Here is a 10,487-nt window from a genome sequence, read left to right on the forward strand (position 1 = left end):
CACATGATTTCACTTATATGTGGAATCTAATGAACAAAATAAACCAAGTGGAGACAGACTCATAGATTCAGAAAACAGACTGACAGTTGTCAGAGGGGTAGGGGTGGGGAGCTAGGTGAGAAGGGTTAAGGGATTAAGCAAAGAGGGAAAAAAGAAGACTCATGCACACAAACAACAGTATGGTGATTACCAGGGGGGAGAGGGGATGAGGTATAAGAGGGTAAAGGGATAAATGGTGATGGAAGGCTACTTAACTTGGGCTGGTAAACACACAATTCAATATACAGGTAATGTATTATAGAATTGTATACCTGAAACCTATATAATTTTACCCAATGTTACCCCAATAAATTCAGTTTAAGTATCTAGGTTGCAGGCTCCTCCCCGGGCCGGGCCCAGGTCAGGATGCATGCAGGAGGCAACCAATGGATGTGTTTCTCTCACATCGATATTTGTCTTTCCCTCTCTCTTCCACTCTCTCTAAAAATCAATGGAAAAACATCCTCCCGGTTTCTGGGGCTGCGAATGGTCCGGCCAGGGCGAACATGCAGGGCCGGAAAGAAGAGTTGAGCGACTGCTCCGGCGTAGGCTCCAGGCTCAGTAGGCTGGCCGCAGGCCCGCGGCCCACGCTCCTATATTTCGCGGTGGGCATCCTGGCTGTGGGCACCTGCGGGGCGCGGGGCTGCTGGGGTGCGACATGAAGGTCACGTTGCTCCATGTACGCCAGCTGCACAAGATGCTCCGCAAGGAGGCAGCCGCGCACTGTGTGGTGCTGGCCTGCCGGCCTTATCTGGCCTTCGGCGCCTGCAGCGGGCGAGGCTCACTCAACGTCACCCTCAACTCTGCGTGCTGCGGTGGGCGCGAGGTGGGCAGCAGCTGCAGGAGGGCGGTGGGGGCGTGGCTGGAACAGGGCAGCCGCCACTGGCAGAAGCTGTGCGAGGAGAGGGTGGCGCGCATTGTACTTACCTCGCTGCTCGCTGCCTGCCTGCCAGCCCGTGGGCTACTTCTTCAAAGGGGGATATGAGACTTTCTACTCGGAATATCCTGATTGTTGCGTGGAGGTAGAACCCATCTCACAAGAGAAGACTGAGACCCAGAGAGCCCCCATCAGCCAGTGTGGGAAACCCGTGCTCAGCATCAGCTACTGGCCAGCTTATGACCAGGCGGCCCAGTTGAAATCCTTCCGTTCCTCTACCTTGCAAGTGCTTACCGTGCATCCCAGTGCGAGTTCCTCGTCAACCTGCACATCAGGCCCTGCTGAATGTCTTGCGGCCGACCTGGACCTCCGAGGCCTGCACGAGCCACCTACACTACAAATGGAAGACAGCCACACGGCTGACATTGGCTCCCACTTTCAAGAAGCAATAGACTTCATTGACTGTGTCAGGGAAAAGGGAGGCAAGGTCCTGGTCCGCTGGGAGGCTGGGATCTCCGGGTCACCCGCCATCTGCAAGGCTTACCTCCTGAAGAGCAGGCAGTGGGGCCTGAAGGACGCCTTCAATTACATGAAGCAGAAGAGGGGTGTGGTCTTGCCCAACTTTGGCTTCCTGGGCCAGCTCCCACATGTGAATCTGAGATCCTGCCTTCCAGCCCACCCCCCAGGCTCCCTCCTGCCAAGGGGAGGCAGCCAGCTCTTCCTTCAGAGCCCTTTGCAGACACTGAGCCCTGATGTGCAGGGTTCCTACCACACATTCCCTACCCCGGTGCTGGCACCAGTGCCCACCCACTCCACGGTCTCAGAGCTCAGCAGGAGTCCCATGGCCACAGCCACATCCTGCTAACACTGGATGGGGGAACCCACTCAGCTCCAAGAACTGTGATTTTGTTTTGTAAACTGGTGGACATGTCATACCTGTGCAATACTGAAGACTCCCTCTGTCCCGCTGCCCCTGTGGGATAGCAGAGTCCCCAGGCTTGTAAACGAACTTCAGACTGACCTCGGGGTAGGTTCTCGGGACCAAAGGAAGGCCCAAGCCATAATGAGAGGACAGCTTGTGCTGACTACTGTACTTCCAGAACCCCCTCCCCACTCAGGACTGCCCAGTCCCGGCACCTCAAAGTTCGCCTTTTCATTTCAAGCGTGAGGCAATAGACACCTGCAGCAACATGGGAGAAAGCAGCTGCTAGTCCCGGAGAAAAGGCAGATGAGAAGCCAATTCATTCTGAGGAAGCACAATTTCCACCTTTCTTTTTGAACTTTGGCAGTCTCCGCGTCTGTCTCTGTCGCTTCAGGGAATAAGCTGATCATCTAGTCAGGCATGTAACCCTATAGGATTTGTAGGGACCCCATATATATGCTGATTTGAACATCATATCCTTTTAAGGTTCCCTTTTAGGTCCCACAGAGGCAGTTTGTTGAAATAACAAGATGTTAACACTTCTCAGTTGCCTTTTCACTGTGGGTTCTTCCCTGACTTTGGCATAACTCTTACTCATACTTGAACCTTTCTTCTTATACCTCTACTCAAAGCAACTCTTGTGTCATTTTGAAGAGAGTTCCTTAGACCACAGACCAAAAATCACCCATTTGAGGTGGTGGCGTGGGTGCCAGAAGAAAAGGGTATCTACTGTCTGGGTCAGTGTCATTGACATGGTCTTTTCCCCAGCTTGCCGTCCTTATAGGTACTTGTCTCATCTCTTGTGACACTTTTTTCCCCTCCTACCCCTGGAGATTGTCATCAAGATGTTAATTTCTAGAATTTGTAGATTTCACAGTGTGGTACTACTTTTATCTTGTCTAAAATCCATACGAATGTGAAGAAAAGTATGTTATTGTCGTCATTTTTTACAGTATTAAAGAAAAATATCCTCGGGTGAGGATTAAAAAAAAAAAAAGTCAGCAAGAGTATATGCTTGGCCCTAACCGGTTTGGCTCAGTGGATAGAGCATCGACCTGCGGACTAAAGGGTCCCAGGTTCGATTCCGGTCAAGGGCATGTACCTTGGTTGCGGGCACATCCCCCGTAGGGGGTGTGCAAGAGGCAGCTGATAGATGTTTCTCTCTCATAGATGTTTCTAACTCTCTATCCCTCTCCCTTCCTCTCTGTAAAAAATCAATAAAATATATATATTAAAAAAAAAGAGTATATGCTTGTGCCAATTGCACCAAAAACCTAACACAGGATGTTCTAATATTTAAAAATTACCAATATAGTAGGTGTAAAGGACTATCTTTCATCTTAATGCCCTTTTCTTCAGTCAGGTCTATCTCCCCCTAGGGTCAACTGGGTCTTTTGCTCTCAGCTGCTGCCAGGTAATTTCCCAAAAGGTGTCAACTGGTAGTAACCTGAAGAACTGCCCTAATTGGGACTTGAAAAGCTCTAAGCACAGACTTGTATTAGGCAGCAGTGAGTTCCCTAAGAGTTGAAAAGTCTCAAAGAATTGTTGGTGTTTGGGCAGCAACTCCAAGACCTGAACTTCTTGGTACTTGTACCACTTAAAAACACTAAAATTTAGGAAACCAATCTTCTTTTAAAGTGTAAAACTATTTCACTTTTTTTGTCAAAACAATGCAGTAAGATACATATTAATATCCCCATTTTATAGATAGGAAAGTCAAGATCAGAGATGTGAAATCACTTGTTCAAGGCCATCCCGCTAAAGTGGCAGGACCAGGATTTGAACCTGTAACTGGCTGCCCAGTCTGTGCTCTCCCTCTGCCTCCTAAGGTGCCCTTGTCCTCAGCTGGGGCCTCCTAGGGCTCTGTAACACTGCCCTTCCACCCCATTCCCACCCCAGCACTAAATGTGTGTGGTGGCCCTTCCTCCTCAGTTAGCTGAAAGGGTCTCCTGGAAGTTCCAGTGACTTTTTTTTCTGATCAGAGTTGAGGCTAGAGTCACCTCTAATCAGCATGGGGAGAAAGGCTAGAGTCCACAGCATAAGTTTGTACCATGACACCCTCAGGATAAACAGGACAGTATAAACATTAGATCTCAAGAATGGGATCTGGAGCCAGACAGCTAGCTTCAAATTTTGGTTCTGCCACTTACACAGCTTTATGACTTGGGTATATTTCTTCACCTTTCTGAGCTGTTTGCTTGCCTGTATAATTGAAATAATCTTACCAACTACATGTCCTAATTTGGGGATAATTTCTTTTAAACGCCTCTAAGAACCCAGCACAGTGTCTGGAGTACAACGAAGGCCCCATAAACATCACTAGAGGGGTGTGAGGACCTACACATCCATTTGGGACCCAGCCTGTGATGATGTGGTGAATGGCTTCCATGTGCATGTGCTCAGCTCCAGGCATGGCTGCATGGGGCCCTGCACTGTGGACACTGGCTGGTGGGGACGGAGGCAGTAGAGTAGGATCAGGGATGGGCAGAGCCAACGCCAGCACCATGACTCTGGGACTCCCCTCCCTGCATTCTGGCTATGTTCGGATGTGTATGTGTGTGGTGGAGTTGTATTTGTGTATTGACGTAGCTCTGAAAACTATGAACATGTGGGGGCAGGACTCAATAGAACTATGTCCCCTCGGGATCCGGGGCAGAGTGCTGATGACTGAGGCACACAGCAGGCATCTGAGAAGATGCAGGGCTGTGTTCACTGGGTAACTTCCTGTCGCCTGGCCCATCCGCGGAGCCCAAGAGCATGTGTTTTAACCTTTCTGTGATCAGTCCCCAAACTGTGTGAAGGGGCCCAATGTATCACAATAATTTGGAGTCACCTTCCCCTAAAGCCTCTTGGCATCCCTGCTTCAGTAGTCACCTGAGCCCTGCAGGAAGTGACCTGGTTTCCCCACTGAAATCAGCAATGATGGGCGATCAGGACCAGGCCCCGTCCTTGGAAAGTCCCAAGTCGGGAAGATAGGACTGGGGTCACATACCGTCCACACGTCTAGCCAGTCTTACTGTAATTGCTCAGAGACTCCAAGGAGCCAGGACTGTCTGTTGTAGTCTCAGGGCCTCATTCATGTATTAAAAAATGTTATGGAGAACTTCAGTCCAGAGCTATAAACGAGACACAACCCTGCCCTTGCAGATAGTACATTTCAGCAGGAGATGCTAAGCCACTAACCCAGGGCAACTTATTTAATTACAGTTAGCAGTAAGGGCTAGGCAGAGGTACAGGGTGTGCAAGAGGGCATGGATGGAGATGGCTACTGGAGTTGGGTCCCTGAGTAATCCTGCAGGAGAAAGCACTTCAGGTGAAGGACAGAGCCATGGTAAAGGCCTGTGTGGGGATGGAGGAGAGGCACTTACGCAACCATAGAGCTGGGGAAAGTGGGATGCAGGACAGTTGGGCAGGCCAGCAGGCCGGGGCTAAGAAATGCAACTTTAGCCAAAAAACAAGGAGATGCCAGGGGAGGGCCTGCAGAGAGAGGGTTTCAGATATTCATGTTGCTTAGGCTTGGGCCAGGCTCGGGGAATGTGTGGAAGGCGGCGATGAGGAGGGGCAGCTCGCAGACGGGAGGCTCTGAGCCAAGGTTCGGAGCTGGGCCCATGTAGAGCACACGCGGGGAGTGGGAACAGCCTATGAGCGGAGACAAAATTTGACATGGAGTAGAGGGAGCCAAGTGAGCAGCAGTTTTAGGGGACCTCCCCCCACCCCCATGCACAATGGGGCTCCCTTATCTTACCATTTGGGCAGGAAGGCCTGATGCCACCATCTTGGCTCTTGCAGGGGTGGTGAGAAAGTGAAACACATTGAATCCAGACCCCAAACACTTCTCCAGCCAAGATTAGGTGGTCCCGTGTGGCAGCAGCAGCAGCTGGATGACATGCTGAGGGGCCCCTGAAGGTGGTATTTGAGTGGGGGCTTGTTCACTAACTCATTCATTCTTCTATGCATACATCAAGCCAGTGCCCAACACTGTCCCAGGGACCTGAGAGATGGGGTGCTCGGCCTGCAACAACAGTCTGGCTAGGCCTGACACGGGGAACCACAGGCTGGCACAGGATGGAGCCAGAGCACTGAGTGCCAGCCCACAGCGAAGGACGCAGCAGGAAGGCAGGTCTCCTCATCAAGCTCACTCTCCATTCACAGTCCGCTGCAGGAACTATGTGCCACCGAGTGGCCGCCCACAATGCTATACACCCTTCCCTGAGTTACATGACACCAGGCCTGCATTCTTCAGCTCTTCCAGGGAAAGCATAATCACCAACAAAAACAACACAGGAAGCCTGGCTTGCTGACCACAGTTCTCCTCACCATCCCCATTTGATCAAAAGTGGGCTCTGGCTCTATCTACCACCAGAGGGCTCAAGGAAAACAGCAGGCTCAAGATGGGACACCAGGCCAGGTCGACAGTCCACCTCCACCCCTCTGCTCTCTTCAGTCTCCTGTGAGCCAAGTTCATCCCATCTCCATCTCCTCTATGCCCCACCTCACTTCCTCTCCTCTCCAAGCCCTGACCATGCTCGATATTACATCAGTGGGCTCTGTCCCTGCAGGGCCAGTGTAGCAATGGCTTATTCTTTCCTCTTCCTTTGGCCAGAGCAGACCAGGTTCCAGCCACACTTCTCCCCTTCAGGCCCAGGGGCTCTCCTGGGGCCCAGCACACCCTGGCTTCCCAGCCCTCTCTGAGCATGCCAGCTGCACTTGGACACACCACCCTTAAAGCCCTACTGCACGCTCATATTTCCCAGCCTCACAGGCACAGCAGCTTCTCATCTTGACCTCTCAAAGCTTTTTTTAAAAAATGTTTTTATTTATTGATTTTTGAGAGAGAGGGGGGAGATAGAAATATTGAGAGAAACATCAATTGGCTGCCTCCTGCACACCTCCTACTGGGGATTGAGCCTGCAACCCGGACATGTACCCTTACTGGAAATCAAACTGGTGACCTCTTGGTTCCTGGGTCGATGCTCAACCACACTGGCTGGGCACCCTCTCAAAGCTTTTAATCTCTACCACAGAAGGAAACTGGGATCTGACCAACAGGCAAACCACGGGTGGTTCTTCGCTGTAGGAGTGTTCACATCCTGCAAGCACCTCTGGTGGTGAGATATGTATTACCTCATCCCCACAGTCTACAGGTTTCAAAGACCTAGAAGGAGGGACATCCCATTTATTTATGCCACACCCCTTTTGCCAGAGGACCCCACAATCCTGCCAGAAGTGTACATCATCCCCATTTTACAGTGGAGTAAACCAAGGCTCAGATTCATAAAGGGATGTGCCCAAGGTCGCTCAGATCATAAGAGGTGGGTTGAGGTAGAATCCAGGCTGCCTGATTCCAAAAACATTGGGCTGTGGGTGTGGAGAGCCCCCAGGGTCAATGGCAGGGTTGTGCCTGCACGAACTGGAACTGTCCGTGGGATGAACCCCTCAGGAGTGGCCTGGGTTGCGAGTCGCCCTCCACATCTGCAGCATGGAATCCCGGCGGGCCGTGTAGGGTAAATGTTTGATGCGGAACCAATGTCGGGGGACGATGTTCCCACTGGGCGTATACAGCTTCTCTCCGGGTGGACCCAAGAGACTGCGCAGGGCCAGGTTGCCAGACAGAACCTTCTCATAGAACTCCACTCCACCCTGGGAATAGGCTGCAGACATGGAAGCTGTGCGGCGGTCCAGCCAGGCTTCCAGGGCATGAGTGAGAGAGTCTGTGGAGAAGGCGTAAGCCACAAAGCCTACCACTGCCGCCACCAGGTTGAAGGCAACTCTGAAGTTCATGGGGCCTCCATAGAGCCCCAGGGCATGCTTGGCACTTATGCCCAGTGTCCAAGTGCCTGCCAGACAAGCTGGGGCCGGCAGGGCCTGCAGGGCAACTGTACCGCTCTCCAGGTACACCACCTCCCTGGCCAAGGCAAACTTCTGGGCATCATGGGACAGGGTCAGGGCGTCTCTCAGCCGGGTACCTTCTGGGCTTTTCCAGTCCACTCTTTGCCCGTGTACAATCACAGGGCGGTCAGTGTTGGTCACTGAGTCACCCAGGAAGCTGGCGGGGATGCCCACCACGGCCCCAGCAGGGAGTCTTGGGAAGCCAGCACTCACCGGCTGGAAGGTGAAAGCGGTGAAGGCCTTGTAGCAATGGCCCGACGGGACGCCAACGTCCTGCAGCACCTCTTGGAAAAGTCTCTGAAGCTTCGGGGAGAGCGGGGCTGGCTGGCCCTGAGGCCAGTACTGGTACAGCCATCGAACCACCGGATCTGGGAAGAGGTGGTACAAGATCTGGGCCCCAAACAGGCCTGCACAGGAACCCACCAATAGGCCTGTCCTATGTCTCTGCACAAACGCTGCGGCCCGCCACAGGGGACCTGCCATGGACGCTGCGACTGCTGCAAACCTGGGCCAAGAAAGAGAGGAGTCAGCCAACGGTTCCCTGGGTCTGCTGTAGACTGAATATCCTCCCAGGGCCACTTCCTTTCTAACGAGGGCCATACAACACAGTGCTGAGAGCCCGAGTTCCAATCTCAGCTCACCAGCCTCTCCATCGGCCAAACAGGCATGTGAAAATGACCCACCGCTAGGTGGCTGTGATGAGGAAGTGAATGAACACACATAAAGCAATTAGTGTCTGGCACAGTAGTGATCATTTCTGTGATTATTACTTTTATTCCCACAGCATCACTAGTAAGTGCCCAACTGCCTTACTCCATTATTCATCCCCGAGTGAAGCGCTACGACCACTAATTTGCAGGTGAAGCATATGTTCAACTTTCTGTGTACTATTGTATGTTAGACAATTCTGACAGCTTTGCATTTATTATCTCACAATTAAATGCTCACAACTCCATGACCTAATTACTACTATTGGCCCTATTTAAAGCAGTGAAAACTGAGGTAGAGACAGGCTAAGTAAATTGGTCAAAATTCAAACTAGTAAAGTGGCTGTTATGGGCTGCATTGTGTCCACCCAAATTCATATGCTTAAGTCTTAACCGCAGTACCTCAGAATGTGACTGTATTTATAGAGACGGGGCCTCTAAAGAGGTAATTAAGTTAAAATGAGGTCATTAGGGTAGGCCCTAATCCAATAAGATGTCCTTATGAGAACAGATTAGGACAGACACAGAGGGAAGATCATGAGGTGACAAGCCAGAAAGCGATCACCCACACGCTAATGAGAGAAGCCTCCGAAGCAACCAGCTCTGCTGACACCTTCATCTTGGACGTCCAGCCTCTAGAATCATTAGAAAAATAAACCCCTGCCATCCAGTTCTTGCCATGACGGCCCTGGCAGACTAATGATACAGGCAGAGTATTGGAGCACAGGTTGTCAGGAGTTCACAGCAAACTTCATTTTAGAAAAAACTTTAGCCCTGGCTGGGAGGCGCGGTTACTTGCGGAGTGTCATCCCTACACCAAAAGGTTGCGAGTTTGATCCCTGGTCAGGGCACATACCTAGGTCAGGACAGGTGCGGGAGGCAACTGATGGATGTTGCTCTCTCACATCGATGTGCCTCTCTCTCTCTCAAATCAATTTAAAAACAACATATCCTTGTGTAAGGATTAAACCAAAATTGTAATGCCAAATGGCAAACATACAAAAGTAGAAAAAAATGTTACATCAACTTTAATCACATGGCCAATCTTGTTTCATCTCTACTCCCACCCATATTCCCCCTCTAACTGGTTTATTTTGAAAAACATCCCGGGCAACCCATTATTTCAAATGTAAATATTTCAGAAAAGTTCACAATTAATTTAACTTTGGTTGAAGTTTCCTGTCCTCCTGTCTATAAAAAGTGTGTGTGTGTGTGTGTGTGTGTGTGTGTGAAAAGTGTTTAATTAGAGAGTAAGTTGGTACAAGTAGGAACGTGGGGCACTTATTTTAATAACAAATCCCTGGAGTCACAAAACCTGGCCCTTCTGTCCAATGAGGAAACTGAGGCCAGGAAAGGAAGGGTGCTGGCCAGGTCCCATTGCCCCGGCACCAGCGCCCAGGCCGCGCCCCGGTCGGCACGCACCCGTTGGCAGCTGGGAGAAGGCTTCCTGCGGCTCCATCCGCGCCCCTAAGCTACGCTCGGGGCTCCAACTCGCTACCTGCAAGGAACCTGGGGAGGGGGTCGGCCCCTGGGGGCCCGCACCGACCACCCAAACCCGCACGCTCACCTCCTCCGCCTCCACCGCCGCAGCCTGGGACGCCGCAACGTGAGCGCGGGGTGGCGCCAGGAGCACAGCACGCCGGCGGGGCGGGGCCTGGCGCAAAGCACGCCGGGCCAGCGCGGGAGGCTCCGCCCCCGACTGAGCGCCTCGCGGGTGGTCTGCGACCTGCAGAGTCCTGGCGGCGGGTCGCTGCCTCGGTCTAACTCTGGAGGACACCGGGGCTCCGCGGGGTAGGAGGCGGTTCATAGCACAGCCTCTGTTGGAGCCCTCGCCCGCCCGACGCCAGGTCCGTGAGCTTTTCTGTGAGGAAGCGCACCGCCGGCGGGTGCTCTGGGCTTTAATGACCACGCCCTCCGCCCCGCACCCCAGTTCCTCTCGGGTGATTCACACTGTACAGTCCATAGAGCAGCGTCACATCTGTCACCTCGCCTTCCAGCAGCTCTATGAGTAGGTCAGGGGTGGGCTTGCCTGTGCACCAGGCCCCGATTGCCA

The 10,487-nt window shown here is 52.2% G+C and overlaps 1 protein-coding gene and 1 pseudogene across 1 annotated transcript; one reads left to right on the forward strand and one right to left on the reverse strand.

Annotated features, from left to right (window-relative positions):
* Window positions 1-697: 697 nt before the first annotated feature.
* Window positions 698-1,781, forward strand: LOC103287733 (dual specificity protein phosphatase 5-like; annotated as a pseudogene).
* A 4,891-nt stretch (window positions 1,782-6,672) lies between these two features.
* Window positions 6,673-10,058, reverse strand: TMEM177 (transmembrane protein 177). Its single transcript, XM_008143444.3, has 2 exons — window positions 10,002-10,058; window positions 6,673-8,232 (listed from the first exon to the last, which is right to left on the reverse strand). The coding sequence occupies exon 2, from the start codon at window positions 8,208-8,210 to the stop codon at window positions 7,275-7,277; it is 936 nt and encodes a 311-aa protein (XP_008141666.2). The 5' UTR covers window positions 8,211-8,232; window positions 10,002-10,058; the 3' UTR covers window positions 6,673-7,274.
* Between the last annotated feature and the right edge of the window lie 429 nt (window positions 10,059-10,487).

This window comes from Eptesicus fuscus, chromosome 11 (assembly GCF_027574615.1).
Source record: "Eptesicus fuscus isolate TK198812 chromosome 11, DD_ASM_mEF_20220401, whole genome shotgun sequence".
In the NCBI taxonomy this organism is placed as follows: Eukaryota; Metazoa; Chordata; class Mammalia; order Chiroptera; family Vespertilionidae; genus Eptesicus; species Eptesicus fuscus.